Source organism: Myotis myotis, unplaced genomic scaffold, assembly GCF_014108235.1.
Source record: "Myotis myotis isolate mMyoMyo1 unplaced genomic scaffold, mMyoMyo1.p scaffold_m19_p_1, whole genome shotgun sequence".
Classification (NCBI taxonomy): domain Eukaryota; kingdom Metazoa; phylum Chordata; class Mammalia; order Chiroptera; family Vespertilionidae; genus Myotis; species Myotis myotis.
In genome coordinates, this window is record NW_023416313.1 from 69768425 (window position 1) to 69792940 (window position 24516).

The following is a 24516-nucleotide window of genomic DNA, read 5'->3' on the forward strand; positions in this document are numbered from 1 at the left end:
TTTTAAGTGTAAAAATATACCAAACCTCTATGTTTTCAGATGCTTCTTTGCTCTAGTCAGGAATGGGGAAAATTGGAATGGATGGCACTCTAAGATTATATGGGTTTGCTCTTGAACCCTGAATTTTGGTGATTGTATTGCTTATTGAATTGCAGATATGTTGTGTCATGATTTAAATCCAATTTGCAAGCTTTGGGCCAGAACTTGGAGCTGGCTGTTTGAGGCAGGGACCCTCAGAACAAAGTCTATTATAATAAAGAGACCCTCAGAACTAAAACTGTTATAATAATATGTATGCAGATTTATGCCATTGATGTCTGACAGTGGTACATATTTAGCTTGTGCTATAAACTAATTACTAGATAAATGATTGGGAGCTTAAAAGACAGAAGACCTTGTTGATGTCCCAGCACCTGAGGTGACTATGAAAATGCACCTCACAAAACGCCAACTAGAGACAGTGTAATTGACCAAGGTTCCCCACCTCTTCTCTAAATTCCATCCCTATGTTTTGGCTGAAGCCATGCCTTCCCCAGACCGCTCCCACCCAGTGATTGAGCCTGGCAAGAGCATGAAAGCAGGCTTTTCCTGGAAGGAGGGACTTGGACCGAAAGAGTCTCTGATGATCTTCTGGAACCTTCCTTAGAGGCAGTCAAATAATACATAGTAATTAATAAGTGTGAGAGACAGTAGAGAAAAAAACATGCTAGTGTAAAAAAAAAAAGTAAAACTGTATTCTAGTCTTATTTCCCTTATGTTTTCTACACTTTTTTGGGACATGTGTACATTCAATGTGTCTGAAGGGTAAATTCAATTGAATTAATCACTTTCAATTATTTAAAAATAATTGGAACAGGTCTCTAATTGCAATTTGATGAATTCCTGTTCCATTTTAAAAAGAACTTTTCAGTGTTTGGAGCTAAATCTTTCACTTCTCCTTAACCTGTTTTCTTCATGTGGCTTCCAGTAAAGCACAATCTATTTCTTTTTCTCTACCTTATGGCCTATTCTTCTTAGTCTCTTTAGCTGATTCCTTCTCTTCTTTTAGACTCACAGATTTGGAGGGCCAGCACTTAGTCCTTGTTCCTCATCTATAGCTACACTAATTTCTTTGGTGATTAAATTCAATATTAAGGTTTAAATACAATGATCAATGCCAATGACCCCAAATTTATATTTGTAGCCTAGATTTTTTTCTTAAATTCTAGCTTCATAAATCCAGTTGACTTTTCAGAAAATAATAAAAATCTAAAGCCAAATATGTCCAAACTTGGGACTTCTGCTTTATCTACAGCCTTCCCATCTTAGCTGATGGCAATCATTCCTTTCAATTGCTCAGGCCAAAGACTTTAGAACTATTTTGACTCATATCTTTCCATCCTATCCCACACACAATCATCAAAACTATCTATTGGATGAGCTTTCAAAATACATCCAGGATTTGGAGACTTCATGCCATCTACCCTGAGAGCACCTCAGACTAAGCTACTATCATCTGGCTCCTGGAAAATGTATCCTTGCTTCACTGGACGGTGTCTGCTCAGATCTCATGTTACACTTATGAAGCATGAGTCAGATCATATCACCTCTCTGCTCAAAATCCCCAATGTCTCTTCATTCCACTTATAAAAAAACACACCAAAGTCCTTACAATAGCCCTGGGTAATGTATCCAGCCAATCCCCTGGCTTTCCTCTCTCTCTGCCCACTTCCTTGGTGCAGTTTCTTAAACATGCCAAGCATCTCCTCAAATTCAATCTCTGCTTGGATGCTCTTCCCCCACCGATTAGGTGGCTCACTTCTTTCCAGGGAGGCTTACCTGATCACTTTTTTCAATATGCAAACAGCATCTCTCCAGAACTTATGATCCCTCCTTCCTAAACCCCTCTACACCTTCTCTTTCTCATAGCACTTATCACCTTTTACCTTACTATATAATTTAGTTAATTAATATATTTATTTAGCATAATTTTTCTCCCATACCAAAATACAAAATGCTTGATGGCAAGAATCTTTATTTTGCTCACTGATGTTTCCAAATGCTAAAATACTGTCCAGAAGTAAGATCCACAAGTCTTTGCTGAATGCATACATTTTTGTCAGCAAAAGTGACTGCTGTTGAAGACGAAGTGTACTAATGAGATTACATTTTTAATCTTAATTTAGGCCTGTTATATTTGTAAAATTATGGTATCATTAGTTATTCATTCATTCTGAATAACAGAAAAAAATAGATATAACTCTGGGTCCAAGAGTAGATGTTGAAGGAAATACAGCAGAGTAGAAGAGAGTAAGGATTTATAGCAGGGAAAGTGAGAAGCATAGCCCAACGCTGATAGATGTGAAGAGAAAATTAGTAAGACAACAATATGTCAGGGATAAAAATAGGAGAGACTATGTTATTGTTTATTGACTCTTACTTATAAACTAACTCTTAACAAGAAGGATTTGAGGAACGTAAGCAATGACATATGCCATAAAGTGAATAAAATAGAAATAGGAAATGGAACAAATGCAAATGGAAGAAACAAACAGGCTCCTTCTAAAAGTTAATACAGTTGCTGGCATTGCAATAAGAATTGATTCTGACACTCAGGGAAAGGAAGCATGGTCTACTCTAGGTTTTTGTTATCATAGAGGAAAATGGTCTATTACAGAAGGAAGTGGCACATAAGTGTTACAGACAATAAATGCTATGAGCGTAGTTGGTACCAGCCTGTGTTTTGGGTGAAGAACATGCTGATATGATCCCTGAAGTCTCTTCTAGCTAGAAGATTTTAGATTCTTGTCAAGGTTCTTTTCAATACAGATTTTGTCATAACTAGAATGTATTTTCACCCATGATGGCATACCCTATCTACTTAATGGGCAAAATATGAAAGGCGACCTTTTCTGACATAGTTGTGTTCTTAAAGTAATGCAAGAAAAAGTTTTATCTCAAATTTCTTTTACTTTGCTTTGGGCCATCAATATGACTAATCTGAGGTAACAATGTCCTCTAACCCAGTAAAAGCTGTGAATGGAGTTTTATTTACTTTAGATGATAAGTTTATAGAGATATATATTGAAGAAGGAAGATGTATTTTTACTTTGTGATTTGAATATGACTTATTATTAATTTACAGAAAAGTATGTACAATATACAAAGAAGGAGTGAGGTACTGTGCTAATTACTTCCATATGTGCTAATTAACCTTATTCTTAATCATTTTAATCTTGTGCTTTAAAGAAAGATACTGTGTCTCAGAAAGATAAGGTAACTCATCTGACAATAGTGAAAGAGCTAAGCCATAAGCCATAAGCCAAGTATGACTCAAAACCCTCTTGGTTTCCTTTCCATTACTCTCTCTCTCTCTCTCTCTCCATGAGTGCATGGTGCATGAAATTTGTGCAGGGGGGGGGAGGTTCCCTCAGTCCAGTCTGCACCCTCTTCAATCGGGGACCCCTTGGGGGATGTCTGATTGCCGGTTTAGGCCACAGGGATCAGGCCTAAACCGGCAGTCGGACATCCCTCTCGCAATCTGGGACCACTGGTTCCTAACCGCTTACCTGCCTGCCTGCCTGATCACCCCTAACTGCCTCTGCCTGCCTGCCTGATTGCCCCTAACTGCCTCTGCCTGCCTGCCTGATCGCCCCTAAGTGCTTCTGCCTGCCTGCCTGATCGCTCCTAACTGCCCTCCCCTGCCGGCCTGATCTCACCCCCAACTGCCTCTGCCTGCCTGATCACCCCCAACTGCTCTCCCCTGCTGGCCTGATCTTGCCCCAAACTGCCCTCCCCTGCCAGCCTGGTTGCCCCCAACTGCCCTCTCCTGTAGGCCTGATCTCACCCCCAATGGCCCTCCCCTGCTGGCCTGATCTCCCCCCCAACTGCTGGAAGATGGCCAGTGTCTAATTAGCATAATATATATATATATATATATATATATATATATATATATATATATATATATATGGCATTTGGATTGAGTTGAGTTCTCTTACTTGTTAGTGGCATCATTCTCAGTGATCAATTACATTTTTCTCAGCATTCTGAAAGGTTTAGAATGTTCTCACCCCTCCCTAAACATAGATACATCATCTTAACTCAGATTCACACTTTGGATAGTATGGCCTGAAAACACTGAGAAGTTTTTCAATATGTAACTGTGCCATATGCTTTTTCCAGGAATTGCTGATTTCCAGGAATTCATATAATGTGAAGCATGAATCATTCTATGCAGATGATTATTTACCTGAACGTGAATGAAAGTGATCCAAAATATGGACATAAAAATTTTAAAAGATATTTTGTCTTCAAGCCCTGGATACTATGTGCCAAACATTATTCTACATGTTTTACAAATATTAACTCATTTAATTATTGTATTGTTAATATTTGCATTTTAGTGAAACATAGAGAAATAATTTGCTCAAGGTCACACAGCAAGTAAGTGGCAGAAGCAGGATTTGAGTTCAGGCTCTAGTGCCTGTGGAGTCAACTGCAGCCCAATGCTGCCTAAGCTGCTGCATTTCAGTAGGAATGAGTTATAAGTACAAGCCTCTTATTTTTGTTACATGAAATATAATCTATTTCAATTTAGGCTCCTGTCGAGAATGTATTCTTTCCTTCAAGATAAATTGAACACCTCTTTCCTTCAACAGGCCAAACCAGACCATGCAGGTGCATACAAGGAGACAGATATTCTTAATGTATTGAAATAAAACACACTTTAGAACTTAGTGGAGGAGCACACACCCATAATGATACCCACAGTTGAAAATATTGGTTCTTAAAATGAATGCTGAGCAGCTAATCAGCTGAGACTGAGTTTATGGCCTTTCAGTGTGAACTGGAGAGACATAAGAACAGTGCAGAACATGTCTTAGAGACTCAGCAGATCTCTGAACCAGAGGAGAAACCACTTAGCCATAGCCAGATTTATATAATTTCCTAAGTGGAAGTTTATGGCAGACGCTCCCTACCACATAAATATTGGTATAGTTCCCATTACATCAGTGAGTTCTTATTCTCAACTTATCTTTCAAGCATCATAACATTTCCAAGTTCAAAAACAACAACACACCTCTAGATATTGCTTTGGTTTTAGGTGTATTTTTAGCTTGAGTAGATCCTAACTGAATAATAGTGTCAAGAATCTGTCATTCAACATTAGAATATTCAGGTAAATAATCATCTGCATAGAATGATTCATGCTTCACATTATATGAATTCCTGGAAATCAGCAACCAATCCACTGGAATTGCACAGGGTGCTGAGCACAGTGAATATGACAGGACAAATATGACAGGATGAACCATGGGGTTCATAGATATTAATTTTGATGGAAAATCAGAAGCCAGAACAGATATAAGTACCACCAAACCTGACCATTGGCTTTTGAAAAGGAGAACACTTCGTTCATAGCAGCACAATTCACCATAGCTAAGATTTGGAAACAGCCTAAGTGCCCATGAGCAGATGAGTGGATTAAAAAACTGTGGCACATCTACACAATCAAATACTACGCTGTGGTAAAAAAGAAGGAAACCTTACCATTTGCAACAGCATGGATGGACCTAGAGAGCATTATGCTAAGCCAAATAAGCCGATCAGAGAAAGATAAATGTCGCATGATCTCACTCATTTGTGGAATATAATGAACAACATAATCTGATGAACAACCATAGATCCAGAGACAGAGAAGCATCGATCAGATCGTCAAACCTCAGAGGGAAGGTAGGGGAGGATGGGGGTGAGGGGGAGAGATCAACCAAAGGACTTGTATGCATGCATTTAAGCCTAACCAATAGACAGAGACAACAGGGGAGTGAGGACATGAGTGGGGGGGGGGGGAACCAGTGCGGGGATAAGGACACATATGTAATACCTTAATCAATAAATAAAAAAATTTTAAAAAATTAATATCTACAATGCAGTAGGGCTTCTAAAATACAATGAAGGAAAGTGAAGAAAATAGGTACAATGAAACCCTTCACAAGGTGTGCTGGTCACTATAGGAATACTTCTGTAAGGATTAGTTTTATGTGTTAACTTGACTTGGCCTTGGGATGACCAGATATTTGATCAAGCATTACTCTGTGTGTGTCTGTGATTGTGTTTTTGGATGAGATTAACATTTGAATCAGTCATTGAGTAAAGCTGATTGCCTTCCAATGCAGGTTCTCATCTAATTGGTTGAATCCAATTCAAGAATAAGAAGGCTGATCCTCCCTTGAGTAAGAAGGAACTCTTCCTGCCTGACTGCCTTGAGCTGGGACTTTGGTCTTTCTATGCCTTTGGACTCAGACTGAAATACAGGCTCTTCTTTATTTTCAAACCTGCTGGCTTTCTGACTGGTACCATTGGGTCTCCTGGTTCTCAAGCCTTTGCATGTAGACTGAACGACACTGTCAACTTTCCTGGGTCTTCAGGCATCCAGCTTGCTGACTGCAGATTTTGGGACTTCTCAGCCTCTATAATTAATCTATCTGTATCTACCCACCTATCTATTATCTATCTATCTATCTATCTATCTATCTATCTATCTATCTATCTATCTATCTCTTATCTATCTATCTATCTCTTATCTATCTATCTATCTATCTATCTATCTATCTATCTATCTATCTATCATCTATCTATCTATCTATCATCTATCTATCATCTATCTATCCTATTTACTCTGTTTCTCTGGAGAACCCCAACTAATATAATTGTATTTTCCACAAAATTAAGGGCAAATGGCTTATTTCTTTCCTAATACACTGAAACATGTATGTCCATTTTCCTTCAGAGCTGAGGTCTTTTATCAAGGAAATAAAGAGGTTTATTTACAAGGACAAGTCTGTGGAAAAATGATAACGCTAAAGAAAAGTGAATTCCATCATTGCTTAAACTTTTAATAGCCACGTGAAGTCGCTAAGTAATAAACAGCCTTTCATCACTTTATAGTGGATCTTTCCATCTCCTTAGGAACTCTGAACTCACAGAAAATGAATAGGCAGAATAATCTGGCAGCTAGAAGGTCACTTTTTCATAAACCCTTTCCTCATCTTTCTTAAACTGCTTTTCCCATATTCAATGTATAACACAACCACAACTTAAAGAAAAACATGTTTCCCTCAATCAATCTTAACATTAGGTCATCTGAAACTTGTCTATCATTTTATACCTACAGAACTACTAGAATTTTAGAATTATTTATGATGCTGACCAATCTTCCTTGAGAAACTTAATGGCAGCTTCCATATTACTGAATGCCTCAGTAATGGTTGGCTGAACATACTATTCTGTATATTTAGCAGGGTATCATACTAAATTTGAAGTCTTATCAGATCTGTTACAATGAGAAGTTTAAGTTGGACTTCCCTGCATGCTTTAGACATTGAGCATGACTTCTCCATCCTTAGCATTGTTAACTATAGCTGTCTACTGCATACTATTGAATAAAATGAATGGATATGTCTTCAGGCCTGTATCAATCATTTCCATATAACTACGACTACCTTTCTTTTATCTTTATTATATAATATTAAACATCATATTTGTGTATAATATCTTATAATTCACACTTTCTGTAGAGTTGTCTTACTTATTTTGATTTCCAAAAAAAGATCCTATATAAAACAATCATCAGTTTCTTGATCCTTACTAATAGGTTTTGAAAGGGGTGGTAAAAACATCATTCTTCAAGAAAATTAAAGCTGGATGCATAATATGAAAAAAATCAAATATGATAAATATGTATGATCTAGTCAAACACATGCATATTAACTCATATTTATTTTTTTTAAAAAAGAAGCAGTATTGCTGAAACCGGTTTGGCTCAGTGGATAGAGCGTCGGCCTGCGGACTGAAGGGTCCCAGGTTCGATTCCGGTCAAGGGCATGTACCTGGGTTGCGCGCATATCCCCAGTAGGAGATGTGCAGGGGGCAGCTGATCGATGTTTCTCTCTCATTGATGTTTCTAACTCTCTATCTCTCTCCCTTCCTCTCTGTAAAAAATCAATAAAATATATTAAAAAAAAAAAAAGAAGCAGTATTAACAATTCTGTGGGCTGATCTTTGGTCAGAAGACAATCCCACAACAATACCTCAGCTTCTACCTAAAAAAGAAATATTGTTTTTAAATGTCCCTCTCCTTGATCATATGGTCTAATATTTCACAAATTTGATATTTGAACATTTTTGATAATATATATATATATAATCAAACCTTTTAAATAAATAAACACAATTACAGCTGTTAACAGAGGTTTAAATGAATACCTTGTTAATAAATGCTACTATTATTATTTTTAGTGAATCTTGATTTAGTCTTTAGCCACAACATATATCTGAAACTTGAGACTGACTTTTCTTGTGGCTTATGAAATTAGTGTCATTTCTTTCTAGTCCACTATTCAAATCCTTGGCTCATTTTATTGTCTGTTTTAGGAGAATTCGTTTCCATAACTCAAAATTAAAATATTCTAAATGAGCTATTCATTACATTTAAAAATCAATTATAGCTAAAGCTGGCATTTTGTAAACAAAAGGAACTTTTCTAAACAAAAGAAAGGATGCTCAGTCCCTCCTTAAAAAGAGCTGAGGCTTTCTGCAGCTTCCCAGTTCCCCCTCTACAGCTCTTCTAGGAGAGCCAGTCTGTGGACCAGAAGGAAGGACTTCTCCAGACATGCACAGCATCACCAAACGCAAAGCCAAGCCTCGCTCTTTGCTTGGATGTACTACTGTATGTTTGGTTTTGCTAGGTTGTTTCCAGTGTTCTTTCGAGTGCATTTCCAGACTATGTCAATGGAGATGAGAATGCAAACGTGGTGATGAGATGAGATACAGAGAACTGATAATATAAAAATTAAACTCTTCATTCATGAGATATATAGAAAATAAATCGTTAAAAGTTAAAAGCATAATCACTTCAGTTTTGAATTCCTTGAACATTAAAAGTAGAAGGTAGATTATGATGATTATTTGGGCCATTTGCTGTGAAAATGTTATTAGATTCACTTAAAATTTTCATGGCTTTATTTTTCTGATTTTTAAAAAAGTTACATGATCTTGTATATTTATTTCACATATTTCTCATTTTATAAATACCAGAGGTGACCAGGATTGAGAACCTAAGAGACTTGTCATTTAGTAAAGTACCAGATAGAATGTAAGAAGATAAAAATCCACCAAATAATTTTTGATTTCGAAACAACAGGAAGATTCAACGTTACCATCTTCCCCTATCCAATTATCATTTTCAGTTCCTGCTGTCCCATCATCTGAAATTCATCCGCTTAAAACTAAGGATGGCAAAACATGAGCACTTCTTGGCGTGACAAAATTTAGGCTGTTAACTGTGGTTTATAACATCATCTCTTTGTATGCCAGGACCAGGCTTTGTTAGGAAATACAGAGAAAACAGCTCATAGACACACTATACTTCTGGGAGAGGGCATGCCAACCATAGAAACAGACCAGGAAAAGCAGGTTCTGGTCAGAGGACAATCCCATAGGCTTCATCTACATACCAGGGCTGGTTCCACTCACTAAAGCCACAGAATATTCAAGCACATTCTTGTGTGTTCCTCTGGCCTGCTTTTATTTTTAAACCTGTGCTCTAATAAACATCTGAGTTGCTATATAATGTTTTCCCTGGACTATTTCACCCTGCCCTCAAACTGGTTGATCTACTTTGTCTTGTTTTGGGGATTTTACACACAAACATCCTCAGAGGATAAAAACATTCACTTACCTGGTCTTTCTGTTGTATTGACTGAACTCTGATTTTCAGCTTTAAAGGAAAGAAAAGAAAAGAAAATCACTAAAATAAAATGCTGAGTATCGGATCTACTCATAATTATTTCAAGTGGTAAATGAATATAGAACTTAGCTCATCTGAGATTTACTTTCCCTTAAATAATAAGAACATGAGGCTTCATGGTTAAAAGATACTTTAGAGCAGGGGTCAGTCAGCTTTGACTTAAAGGGCTACTTAGTAAATAGGTTAGACTTTGTGGCCCATGTCTCTGTAGCAACTACCTCACTTTACAGCTGTAGTGAGAATGCGGCCACACATCATACCTGAAGTATAGGTGTGTCTGCGGTCCAATGAAACCGTACTTGGAAAAACAGACGAGGACTGGATTTGGCCTGCAGACCACAATTTGCTGAATCCTGCTTTAGAGAGTCTAGAACAGCCGTGGGCAAACTACGGCCCGCGGGCCGGATCTGGCCCGTTTGAAATGAATAAAACTAAAAAAACAAAAGGACCGTACCCTTTTATGTAATGATGTTTACTTTGAATTTATATTAGTTTACACAAACACTCCATCCATGCTTTTGTTCCGGCCCTCCGGTCCAGTTTAAGAACCCATTGTGGCCCTCGAGTCAAAAAGTTTGCCCACCCCTGGTCTAGAACACCTATGACATGCATGTCAGAGGTGACACACAAACTCATTTTTTTGGTTGATTTTTCTTTGTTAAATGGCATTTAAATATATAAAATAAATATCAAAAATATACATCTTTGTTTTACTATGGTTAAAAGTATCGAAAAATTTTTATATGTGACACAGCACCAGAGTTAAGTTAGGGTTTTTCAAAATGCTGACACACCGAGCTCTAGAACATCACTGGTCTAGAACAATCTCACATCTTGAATACATTAAGGTAGCACAACTAGCGGTCCTTCGGCAGGTGCTTTCTGTGTGGGGCTGCCATTTGTCTGTGTCTAGTAGGATATGATTCTTGACCTGGGAAAGATTCAGGAAGGTTCAGGCAGATACCTTTGACATTTAGGGAATTCCTTCAAAGTAAATACAGTGCAGAGGAGCTCTCTACAGGTCAGATTACTTGAGGGAATGATAAAGTTCACTTCAGCAACTTTGAGTATATTCACCATAAACAATTCTTGCCATGTGGAAAATATAGAAAATATTTTTGAAACAAATAGAAGCCCAATAATAAATGTTTAAAGTATACATTTGCTTTCTTTGTACCTTTACTTGACTGATATTCTTAAATTGCACGCCCCCCTCCTTGGTTCAATGCATAGTACAATTGTCCCCTCTCTCTCTCCCGGCCTTACCCCTAGCCCCCTTACCCCCTCTCACTCCCCATACAAGACAAAAAGTAGTGGCCTTTCTTGATTCTCTTTTTTTTGTCACCACCATCAGCTCTAGCTTCAAGTTATATTTCAACTATCGCTCACCACTTAATTGGCTACTATTCATCTGGAACCCATATTTCTCCCTTTGGCACCTGCAATAATGGCCACCTAGAAAAACCTTTTTAAACTTAAATTTGGCTGCTTCAATAGCTCCCTAGTCTTGCTACAGCTGGCAAGTATTTACAGGAGGTGGCCCCTGCCTCGCTCCTCAGTTCATCTCCAACCAGTCAGCCCCTGCTTAGATCAAAGTCACGGGTCTCTTCCTGCCTCGGGCTTGTTGGCTTGTTCTCCTCTGTACCTCATGTTCTCTCAGGCTAACACCGGCTTCCTTCTACCTTTCCCGACTCTGCTCAGATATCACCACTCAAAGAGGTCTCCTCCCACCACCTTATCTAAAGTTGTCCTCTTTTCCCTCCATACTAGTCCACCACTCTGCTTCATTTGCTCAACAGTACTTTCATTGCTACAGTAACATTTACTTTATTTAAAAAAAATTGTTGTCAAAATGTAAACTCCATGAGGACAGAGATTTCTATTTTTTAATTAAAGTCTACTTGATATGTAATGTTATAATTTTCAGTGTGCAACAGTGACTTGGCATTTATATACATTACTATGTGATCACCATGATATGTCTAGTAACTATCTGTCACCATACAGTCATTAAACATTACTGACTATATTCCTTACGCTGTGCATTGTATCCCATGATTTATTTGTTTTATAACTGAGAGTTTATATCCCTTCACCTTTTTCACCCACTCCCCCACTTACCTTCCTCCAGGAACCATCAGTTTGTTTTCTGTTTCTATGAGTCTATTTCTGTTTTTTTTTTTAATTTGTTTTGTTTTTTAGATTCTCCATATAAGTTAAATCATAGTGAATGTGTCTTTCTCTGCCCGACTTATTTTACTTAGCATAATACCCTTTAGGTCCATCCAAGATTACGTTTTTCAATCAAGCCACAATTCCAGTGCCCACCACCAGGACATGGCAAAATAGATCTCAGTAAAAAAACACACTCATATGGAATGAACAAATAAGGGTAGAAAATAATAATAAATAATAATAATAATAATAATAATGTTACTATTATTATTAATAGTTAAGGCTAATTATACTTACCTAAATTTAGTTTTAAGGGAAAATTAATGCTGTATTTAAAATGGCTAGTTGGATAATCATAGCTACCATTTTTAAAGCAACTGTTATGATCAGTGCCATATATTATTTGTTGATGTCTACAAGAGAGATACTCATTTGGAAACCTGAAAACATCTTCTCAGAGAAGTAAAAATACTTTCTCAAGGGGGTACAATGATTAAAAGTCAGGCCTGTTGGTTCTAGTGTCCATCTCCTTTTACTAAAAGAGACAGCTTTTCTTCCATTAAACTATTCTGAAAGGAAAGCTTATGTAATTAAGTCCAACATTTGAAAACTAGTTAAAATACTTTTGAACATGGCATAATGCTGTATGTGGAAGATGCAGATGAAATATTTATCAGCTGCTAGAGGGTTAGAATACGAAGACAATCAAAAACCCTTTGTTTCTCTGGCTATTAATATCAGGTCATAACCTTTCTTGCTGATAGACTGCATTAAGAATGAAAAATGTTTAAATTTGTATGAGAGAAAACCTTCTGACTAACCTTCAGTTGTGTATTTTTTTTCAGCCTTCAAAAATGTATAATAATTTTAGAACTTGTTAAAACTTATATAAAATAAAAGTAACTATGTTTTAAGGTGTAGCAGAATTTAAAAAATACATCTACCAATTTATATCTTTGGATATATATTGAGTCCTAAGATGACCATATTTTTATATATGAATGAATATATTGTTATTCTGAGGACAAAATTCTGCAAAACTTAAATATTTAATCAATATTGAAATAGTACTATTTTTCTGAAAGCAAGTAGAATTATTCTGAAGAAATACTGTGTTTTCATAGGCATACCACTTTCAAATCTGAAGTCAGTTCTATGGATATAAAAGCATAATAGAGGTGAATGCTGTGAACATGGCTAAGTTATGGGGATTAACCAAAAGTGAAGATAACTATAATTATTCCTGTCTTTTATTTATACTTTTCAGAATACACATGTGTGTTGAGAAAGGGCCAAGATCTGATCTACAGAGAAAGTGAGTCAAGTTGAATAGCGAATGAGTTTAGTGCACCCTTTTGACCTATTCTCAAATTCAGGTGTTTAATAAAGATGAGCAGCTTAAGATTGTTGGCAAATTAAATCTGTTTGTTGAATTTGATTTTCTAATACGATACTGAAGTTTTAAGAAATGCAAATGGACTTCTAAACTGTTAAACTTTAATCCTCATTAACACAAAGCTAAACTTTAACTCAAATAATTAGCTTTTAAAACAGAAAGCTTAAACAACAATACAACAAGTAACTTTGCTGAATAGTCTTCTCTTACAAAGGATATTGTGTTTCCAGCTATACAGAGCTGTATATAGTTATACGCAGAACATCATTAACAGGTCCAGGAGAAAAAATAAATAGTTATTCCCAAATATAATTCTTTACTGATAAAGAATTTAAAATAATTTGCTTAAAATAATTTGCTATAAACCATTCAAGTTTTCTTTATCATTCTCCAATACATGGCATGGATCAAGTCATTGTATGTGAGATTATTTCTCCTTTGGCTGAACCATGACTTGTGACTAAGACTTTGTTATCTCGAGGATTCCTTTGGCATGTGTCTACAAGAAATTTTATAAACTAAGTAGCATATAAAAAACATTATGATACACTTCCCAAATAAGTGGCATAAATAAATCAAGTCGTTCACAAAAGAAATAATGGGTCTGGGAGATCAGATAAATTAATGTTTTCCAAAGGATGAGATGCATAGCACTGTATGAAAGATTTTATAAGCTGTACTGGAAAGTGGCATTAAACAACATCGAAACACTCAATTATAAAGTTATTCCACTTTTGCTTTCTTTCAGTTTATTTGATGATTTAAATGAAGAAGTTTTAAAATTTGTTTCATGCAAATATGTCATTTATACCTATCATGGGTTTACCTTGATTTTTTTGTTCTTTTTCAGGAGAAAGTGAGCGCACAATCCCCCACGACCACAAATGATACAGTTTATTTCCACATCTGGGGAAATGATAGGGGTCAGCACATCTGGAGTTCAGTGGATAAGCCTGGCCTTGGGAAACCACCTTCACGATCATGGTATCTCCCCTATAGGTAAGTATTTGATTTATTTTTTTTGTAACCAAGGGCAAGCAAGCCTCAAACTCAGAGCCTTTGGCAAGCGGCAAAATCTAGCTAGAATTTAATTTTATTTTGCTTACATTATAGTGATTTGATAGCTCCTGCCTGTGCCAGTGAAACTGGTTTTGCATTTAAGATAACGGTATCTTTTTCAAACAAATTTAAGAAAAGTTGCATCAATTTAAAGAAAGTACTAAATAAATAATAGTGCAGATGGTACACATATCTGGCAACTCTCATTAAGCTGTGGAAAATATTGAGGTAAAATCTTGTAGAGACCCTTGATGAATGTATAGAATTTGAATAAGAAGTTGGGAGCTGTATATAGTTATACACAGAACAAGGGGAAGAACAAATGAGGACCATACAAATGTGAGGGGAAGGAAACACACACACACACACACACACACACACACACACACACACACACACACTAGTCAAGAATAAGTCAAGACTAAGTCTGGCATAGTGGGCAACAGGGAGAGCAGTAACCTTGTTAGAATCATACATAGGTTTATAGTCTGTCAGCCAACAGCCACTCAGCCAACCTCTTGTGTTACAGTTATTGAACACCTACTTGTCAAGCATATGATACATCCAATTAAAAGCTGGTTGTTTTCTACTTCCTTTAGCTACTTTATGTAAAATAGCTGCAATGGGAACAAGTGTAGTATAATAAAGTTTATGGGGTTTGAGGCAAGAAAAAGAGGGTTTGAATTTCATCTTCTTAATTTAAACTTGGCCAAGTTATTTAATCTTTTGAACCTGCTTCTTTATTTGTGAAACTGGTGTCATCAACAACAATGCCGGGCTTTTGCAGGATTATTATTAATAGGAGCTATAATTTATTGTGTTTACCTGCCATACACTGTTTTTATCTCTTTTGATCTTCACAAGAATCTGAGATGGGCATAACATCATTATAAAATATTTTATGGATGAGAAAACTGAGGTACAGAGAAGTTAAGTAAACAAATGGTTGTGCTATTATTTGACTCTAAGAAATCTTACTTCAGAATCATTATTTATAACCAATAAGCTAAGTTCCTCTTGACATGATTAGAATGTACAATTTTTATTTTGAAAAGGGTATGTTGTCTTAAAAATTGCAGGACTTTGTGTAATTTTTTAGACAACAGGCTATTCTCATGTTCATCCAGGAATATATCTAAAATGTCTACAATTATCTATGCTTTTTGTGTAGAAATCAACTCCATATTCAAATAAGAATTATGCAAAAGGAAACATATGAGGAACTACTTATTATATACAAATGCAATTAACTCCTACTTAATAACCTACTGATTACTTATAAGTGTTATTCATTTCTACTTAACAACAGCCAGATTTTCCCCTTCAGATTTCAAGTCTGTAATATTGTATATACTGTGATAGCAGAAGGTTTGGCTTGGAAAAATCCTTACAAGAATTTCTCTCTAAACACTTGCCTTAACATAGTCATGTATTGGCATTTTGTCCATCTTAATTTGCCTTCTATCTAAAATCTTATTCCACGTTTTTTCCTTGGCCAAGTCTGAATTTACCAAAGGAAGATTCTCTTTGGAGAATAGTCTCTTCTTCCCTGTCAATCTCTTACAGTGTGCACTGTGCCTGCTTTCAAATCTGATTATTGAAACCTGAATGACTCATTTTCCAGCGAGTAAAGCATTTATTTTGCTTCCTTCCTTCCATCTTCCTTTCTCTTTTCTATTATTTCCTCAGAAATCATCAGTATGTGCACAAGAAAGGAAAAAAGAAGAGTCAAAGAGGATGCCATATGTTCAAGCCATGAGAAGAAATAAGGAACTCAGGAAGAGAAGATTTGTAGTTTTATGACAGAGTCTCACACCCAGTCCTTCCACAGTTTAGATATCAGAAGGTGGGGACTCCTATGATTGACATTTCCATTGAATTGCCCCTCAATGCCCAGCAAAGTAGCCCTGTATATAGACAATGACAAATGTATTGAAATCTACATGTAGTAAGGATAAATTCAGGATCTGGTCTGGAGTGGGTTAAATAGTGACACCCCTTCCCTCCCTGGAAAGATATGTGCATCTGAAACTTGCAAATGTGACCTTATTAGAAAAAAAGAGTCTTTGCAGTAGTGATCTTTCTAGATTAGGTTGGGCCCTAAATCCAATGACACATCCTATATAATAAGGATATGCTAAGTGTCAGACGTTTGTTCGACTGTTCAACCAGTCGCTATGATGCATACTGACCACTAGGGGGCAGACGTTTGACCAGTAGGTTAGCTTGCTGCTGTGGTCCGGGCTGGACATGCCCTGGAGCCCTCCCAAGGTCCCTCCCATGCCGGCCCCAATCAGCCCTGGTCAGGACTGGGCAAGATGGCCCAAATCGGCCCCGATCGGACCGGGTGAGATGGGCCAGACACGCCCTGGATGAATCCGTGCACCGGACTTGTTTCAGCCCAATCCCCACAAATCAGGCTGAGGGACCCCACTGGTGCACAAATCTGTGCACTGGGCCTCTAGTGTATTTATAAGAAAAGACAAAGACAGAGAAGAAGTCCGTGTGAAGAAAGAGGCAGAGATTAAAGCCATGCATTTACAAACTAAGGAATACAGAGGATTGCTGGCCACCCCCAGAAGCTACAAGGCATGGCACACAGATGCCCTCCAAAGGATCTTCAGGGAATAAATAAATGAATTAATTCAAAGGGCCACCACATCATTATAATGTCAGAGCACTGAATTAATGAGGATTTATTTATCAAAAATTCTAGGATTCTAGGAATGTATATTCTATAGACAGAATAAAAGAGTAAAATAAGAGAAATGCACACAACTTTTTTGTTAGTTTATTTTGTTCATTAGATTCCACATATAAGTGAAATACTGTAGTATGGTATTTGTCTTTCTCTGACTTTTAACAGTTCTTGTAATACTGGTTTGGTGGTAATTCACTCCTTTAGCTTTTTGTTGTCTGGGTTTCTCAATAGAAACATTTCAGTCAAAAGAGATTGGCATGAGATATTCAAAGTGATGAGAAGCAAGGAGGGAGAGGAGAGAGAGAGAGAGGGAGAGAGAGAGAGAGAGAGAGAGAGAGAGAGAGAGAGAGAGAGAGAGAGAGAGATGACTTTAAAAGAATGAGAAAAATTAGAATTAGAATTGTTTTCAGGACAAACTTCATTTTGACCTACATTCTATCTTTCTGGGGAGTAAAGCAGCAAACCTCACTAACTCTTCATTACTCCAAATCAAGCCTGCACCTGAGATAAGGTACCCACAGTGCCTTTATTTGATAGTCACCATTCAAGGACTCATTGCCCATATGTTTAAGAGGAAAACTAGTTTTGATCTGTTCAAATTTCCCCACCAATAGACTGTTTTGTTCTCTTTCTGCCTCTCTGTGCTAGCTCCACTATTTCTGAACGTTTATGTATGTGAGGGGTGGAAATGGAAAGGGTGCTAACTAGGAATCTGGGCAAGCTCCTGGTTTCATAATGCACAAATGGAAATGTGTATAAACTCACTATTATCCAGTGGAGTCCATGCTAACTAAGTAGGAAGCACCTTGAGGAATGTGAACAATCTGGGGAGGAATGATTTTTTATTACAAAATTTCCAAAGGACTTAGTACAGAACTTGTTACTCAAATGACAAATGCAAAGGGCAGCAGTAAATACCCTTATTTTATTATCTTGCTTTCCATGGTGTTTCATTTTTCAAGAAATGGCTTTGTGGGTGTATTTTTTTACACTACTTGGTCACTTCTAACTGTGTTTAGAAGCCAAATGAATACAGTAGTCCCTAGAACTGAGATGCAGAGGGCATTGTACTGCATGAATCAAAGTAAATTTAGCAGTTTTAAATGACTCATGGGGTTGGCCACTCACTTCTGTATAAGTGCTAATTTGAATAAACTATGGACCTGAACGACAGTGTCCTCATCAGTCACTGAATGTATCAGTGCAACATGCGAAGTAATTGAGTGTAATCCTCAAATGTTACACATTTTGCAGCAGATGCATGTTCACTTTTATTTTTGTTTGTATTTGGGGCAATCATATTATGAGATGAGGTTTATGAGGTTTGGATTTGGTAAAGGTACTTTTCATACATATGTTGCCTACAAGATAGGTTATACTTATAAGCAGCCAAATATTAACCTAAAAAATGTTCTTCATGTGAAGTAGAAATGACCCTACTCTTCAAATCCTTCTTTGTGGTTACTGTCTCATGAAATAAAATTATTAGTTCACAATTACTGTGTGAAATTAGCATCTTAATAGATAACCTTCTTTCTGTTGTGCTTAAGATGATCATAATAAAAAGGGGAATAAAAACAGATGTTCCTGATGTGTTTCAAGACAAGAGTGGGCCTTGGATATGCACAGTTTCCACTTGCCATCTCCTTCCACCTAAGACACCTCCCAAGAAAAGACTTAGAAACTGCTTTTTGTTAAAGACAATGGACATGTACAAATATATATACATTATTTAAAATGAATGGCATCTGGTAATGCTGTTAGGGCCGATTACTAGCTTCTCTAGTCAGGATACTTTCAATAAAAGTACAGATTCCTTCATATCATGGAGGACAGGGTATGAGAAGTGCTAGTTATGAATATATTTGTAGACTAGAAATGGAAATCTGTCAGAAATCAGGGGAGTTCCAGGTCCTGCTACTCTCTCTGTCTCTCATGAACAACTTAATCTTGCTCATGAGGTTTCTCCATCTCCCCATGTACTATCTCCATTCTGCTCTATCAACCCTACTTATTCATAGTATTTTTTATTATGTCATAGGGATGCCTAGAAATCACCATGGCTGTCTCCACTCACTCTACTAAAACCTTGCTGCTTTAGTTCCCACAGATAACCATATTTTTGTTTGTTTGTTCATTTCTTTGGGTTTTCTAGTTCACATGACACAGAAAGGAAATTTGATTGGACTAAGCCAACATTTTCTTCTCTTTAGCTTTTAAACAGAGCTTTATAAAGAAATTTAAAACTAAATTAACTAATTTTAAGTGTGCAACTCAATACTTTTTAGTAAATTTATAAAGTTGTGCAACTATCACTATAATCTAGTTTTAGAACATTTTCGTTAACACAAGAAACTCACTTGAGATTTTTAGCACTCAATCCCCAGTTCCACCTTCAGCTTTAGGCAACCACTTGTCTGCTCTTCTCCCCTATAAAAATATTCATTCTGGATATTTTATAATGGAACTACACGATATATAATGTTTTTGGAAAGGGTTCTATCACTGAGCCTAATGTTTTTGAGGTTCATTGTGTTATAACATGCATTAGTATTTTGCTTTTCTAAATTGCTGAATATTATTCCATTATATGGATATCCCATGTTTTAGAACATTCCAAATCCACTCCAAATGGAAAATCCAATAGAATAGTCCATTTAATCAGTCAATGGATATTTAGATTATTTCCAGTGTGACTATTATGAATAATGCTACTATTAACATTCATTACCTCAATAACATTCTATCTTGATTACTATTGCTTTAGAGTAAGTTTTGTAATTGGCTTGTGTAAGACTTCCAACTTTGTTTTTTGTTTTTTTAAAGTATTTTGTTTATTCTAGGTCTTTTTCATTTCTCTATATATTTTAGAATCAGCATATCAATTTATAAAAAAGCAAACAACAAAACAAAAATAAACCCCCGCCCCCATATTTGCAGTGATTTTCACAGGGATTTTATTGAATATGTTAATTAATTATAAAATTGGGGAGAACTGCTACCTTAAAATATTGAGTCTTCTAATGTAACGTCTCTCTATTTAATTATATATTTAATTTCTCACAGAAATGTTTTATAGTTCAGTGTACAAATCTTTCACTTATATTGTTAAATTTATTCCTATATATCTTCATTGTTTCTCATGCAATTGTAAATGACATTATTTCCTTAATTTTATTTTTGAGTCATCATTGCTAATATATATCTTATATCCTGTGATATAAAATATTTTTTACTAATTTGTGTAATTTTTGTGGACCCTATGGATTTTCTACATAGATAATGATGTAGTCTGCTAAGAAAAACTGTTTTGTTTTCTTCTTTCAAATCTGTATGAATGGATCTATCTGTCTGTCTATCTATCTATCTATCTATCTACTACCTTATTGTACTATCTAGAATCTTTGGTTATAATTTTGAACAGAAGTGAAGAGAATAGCCATCTTTGTTATGTCCCAGATCTTAAGAGAAAGACATTGTTTTTCACTATTACGTATATTGTTTGCTGTATGTTTTTCATTTATGTCCTTTATCATTTTGAAGAAGTATCATTTTATTTCTAGTTTATGGAGAGTTTTCATTATTAGTGTGTGTTTAATTTTGTCAAATATTTTTCTTTATCTACTGATTCTATTATTATAGTGTATTACATTACCTGTTTTTAATGTGCTAAACCAATCTTGCATTCCTGGATAAATCCTACTTGTTCATATTTTTATCTTTTTATATGTTATTAAATTTGGTTTGTTCATATTTTAGTAGGATATTTGTATCTATATTTATGAGGGATTTGGTCTGTAGTTTACTTGGCTTGCTTTTTCTTTTTATTCTTTTCTAGCTTTGGTATTAGGATAACACTCTCCTCAGATAATTACTTATGTGCTGTTCCCTCTTCTACTTCTTGAAAGAATTTGAAAGTAATTATCATTTCTTTTCAAAATATTTTACAGAATTAGCAAGTGAAGCCGCCCTGTATTGAGCTTTCTTCATGGAACCATTTTAAATTTCTAATGCAATATTTATCATTGTTTTCAGTCATTTCAGACTTCCTATCTAGTCAGTTTCAGAAATTTGTTTTCTAAGAATTTTCCTATTTTTATCAAACTGTCTAATTTGTTGGCCAGGCTCACATTTTTGTGCCAGATGATATCACAGGTGACTGCCCACCACTGAATTGATCTTCATTGGCATCTGACCATTTGTGGCTATGGGGAGCTAGAGTGTCACTGTACAAAGCAAAGTTGCCAAATGATTCTCTTATTTGGTAGAGACTAGGAGGAAATATGGGTGGGGCATGGTTCTTTGGTAGCAGAGGTCTAGAAAACATTCCAAATATAATTCTATTTAACACACTAGGTTAACGTTTCAGCACACATGCTTATACTTACTCTTCTTTTGGGAACTTTGTGATGTTGAAACATCATTTGGAAGATCTGTCACTGTTGCACTTTTGGTCATCAACTCTTTCTTTGTCACACCGTTGGTTGTGGCTTCTAATCATGTAAAAAGAATCAACAGCCATCAGAGGTATAACCAATCACCAAATAGTATCTTTAATATTCATATTAACACCCAGTTACAACCCAAAGATTAGTTACTAAATCTGATCGAGATTCAGAAATTCAGCATTTTGATGTCTACCTTTTGGCGATCTAGTTAATTACATTAAAGAAACTAAGAGGCACTTTAGACTCTCCTATATGTTTCCAATTGGTTGTCTCATTTAATTATAACAGTAATCCTATGAATTTATAATTATGATAATAATTTTATATATAAGACTCAGAAAAGTTAAATAATGTTCCCACAGTCACATAAGTCAGGGCAGGGGAGAGCCAGAATCTGAATCCAAGTTTTCCTGATGCAAAGGTTAATCACTCAGCTACCCACTTCCAGTAAGGAAGTGGTAATAGTTGAAGATGCTCCCATGGTTCCCATTCTGTCTGGGAAACAATTTTCAGGTAGGTGAAGTAGCCAGGAGGAGAGGGATAACAGGAAACAAAAGAGAACAAACTTGTAATTATACTTTATTTTTTTTAACAAGAAGATTAATAGCAAAGATAAGCCGGGTTTCCAAAAATGACATTGAAACAATCTGTATTTGCATAAATATTATAAAAACAAAATGATTGATGCCCTTCAGTCTTCTCAGAGACTAGTATGGGAACATTGGGTTAGTAAAGAAAAGGCTGGCATGCTGGTTAGTGCCTACTTAATGTTGGCTAGATAGGATGTTGGCCGGAGATGGGGAGGAAGCAATATAATAGATTTCTATAACAAAGTGGGCTGAAACCTAGAATTGCTGGTACCTTCCAGAAGTGTCTGTCAGTTTCCCATTCTATAGCAAGAGGTGTCTATCATGTAATGCCAATTCTTAATGCAGTTGAGAGATTTATGCTAGAGAAATTAATAGTTTTCAAGATGATCGCATAGACAGTGGGTAAACAGGTCTTCAGACAAAAATCATTCAGGAATTGGCATGCAAACAAATTGAAATAAATTCAAACATAAGCTGCAGCATTCGCAGTGCATGTGAGAAAGAATAAGTGGAAATGGGCATAAACGTCAGAGGCATCTGAGATATTTGAGGGAGTAAAGAAAGGTCTTATTGTAGCAAGAGGGCAGAACCTGATGTTTGTGACAGCATGGAAATGGGAAGGTCACCCAAGGTGCAGAAACTCAATACTTGAGGTTGGAGGTACATGTGGGGGGTAAAATTTTGCTTCTCACTACAATTCCAAAAAAACCAAAATGTTCGCAAAATATCAGAACAGGAGATTCTCTTCAACAATCTTTGGAGAAGAATTCTTCTGTTGAGGTAAAAATTAGAAAACATGAAAAGCTATCCTGAGGGCCTAAAGAATGTCATAGTATAAAGCAGACTCAACAATCTTGGTGACAGAAAGAGAATATACAGTTAAGAAAGATGTGGGGAGTGGCCAGGCTAGAAAAATACAAACAAAAGAGTAGAATAATGGAATAGCTGCAATGCAACACCATTGATTTTGCTTAGAGAGCTACTATTATTAATGTGGAATATATTTCTCAAATGAGAGTAGAACTAGAGTTTACATTCAGTGCAGGTTGTCAATTACTCCAATTAGACAATGGAAGGAATCTTAAATGATTTGAAGGCAATCAAAATATTTTTAAATATCCATGGTGGACTTAAAATGGCTAGAATAAAAGATGCATGACTGATGCGCCAAAGTTGTAAATTCTCGAATTTTACTAGTATACTGAAATGTTTCAAATCCTAGTCTCAGGAGAGAAAAAAAAACTGGATGACTGAAATTTATTAATATATGAGAACAATTGTCTTATATTAATATTTTGTTGAAAAAAAATCGTCCTAATTGCATTTTGGGTTCACATATAGTAGATTCTGGACTCCTGCCCGAAAGTGACTGCCTCCTCAGATTAAAAAGAAAACCAAACTTAAAGCTGTTCTCTAAACTTACATGGTTTGCTCTTTTCCAGTTTTCTGTCTGGCCATTTCCCCTCAAATACCCCTAAATATCTGCTTTGGTCTACAGGTCCAAATAGCACTATGTCTAGCTAGTAATATATGTATTAGGTTTGATGAACCTTATTTTAGTAGAGAAATATTAATTTATATTGCAATATTGAGAAAATATTGGCCTTAATTTTAGGGTCTGTTTTTTTTAAGTTCATGATTTTTTAATTCTTAGAGCTTTGTTTTAGGTGAAATGCACGAAAGACAAATATAAGTAATTTTTAATCCATATTTAAATTATAATAAGGAAAATTTAACACAAGAGATACTTTGAGAGATACACACCAATACTAGAGTGTAAATACAGAGAAAAGACCTTGAATTCAACCATACCCTTAAGTGGCTTGACTGAGCTGAGAAATAGAGGCTGTTTTATAATTGTCTTGAAAATATTAATATGGAATTCATCTTGTATATTTTGGGAAATTAAATGTTGGGGAGCAAGCAATAAGTGTGAACATTAATTATATTAGAAATTTAAGGTGTGATAATACTAGTATGGTATGTTATTTGGTTATATATTTTTTAAAAAGATATTTTTTAGCCCTGACCAGTTTGGCTCGGTGAATAAAGTTTCGGTCCAAGGACTGAAGAATCTTGGGTTTGATTCTAATCAAGGGCATATACCTGGGTTGCAGGCTCAATCTGGCCCTGGTTGGGCACATGTTGGAGGCAACCAATTGATATTTCTCTCTCTCTTTCTCTCTCTCTCTCTCTCTCTCTCTCTCTCTCTCTCTCTCTCTCTCCTTCTCCTTCCACTCTCTCTAAAAATCAATAGAAAAATATCCTCAGGTGAGGACTAATAACAACAACAAAGATTTTTTTAAAAATCAAATTATTTGAAGCTGCATAGATTTTTAAAATCAAGTGAATGTCTT

General features: G+C 35.9%; 1 protein-coding gene, 1 long non-coding RNA gene and 1 other non-coding gene across 5 annotated transcripts in view; 1 reads left to right on the top strand and 2 right to left on the bottom strand.

Annotated features, from left to right (window-relative positions):
- EMCN (endomucin) overlaps window positions 1–24516 on the bottom strand; it is a 101468-nt gene that overhangs the window by 22120 nt on the left and 54832 nt on the right. For all 3 annotated transcript variants that reach the window (XM_036340736.1, XM_036340718.1, XM_036340727.1), the window contains exons 4-5: window positions 21510–21614; window positions 9722–9760 (exon numbers count right to left, since the gene is read on the bottom strand). In XM_036340736.1, the coding sequence (XP_036196629.1) occupies window positions 9722–9760; window positions 21510–21614 (144 nt within the window). The remainder of the gene's footprint in view (window positions 1–9721; window positions 9761–21509; window positions 21615–24516) is intronic.
- Window positions 13232–16608, top strand: LOC118671842. The gene is made up of 3 exons (XR_004972888.1): window positions 13232–13280; window positions 14212–14360; window positions 16110–16608. It is a non-coding gene; the product is annotated as an uncharacterized LOC118671842 (long non-coding RNA).
- On the bottom strand, window positions 14209–14368 carry LOC118662458. Its single transcript, XR_004969774.1, has one exon. It is a non-coding gene; the product is annotated as a U1 spliceosomal RNA (small nuclear RNA).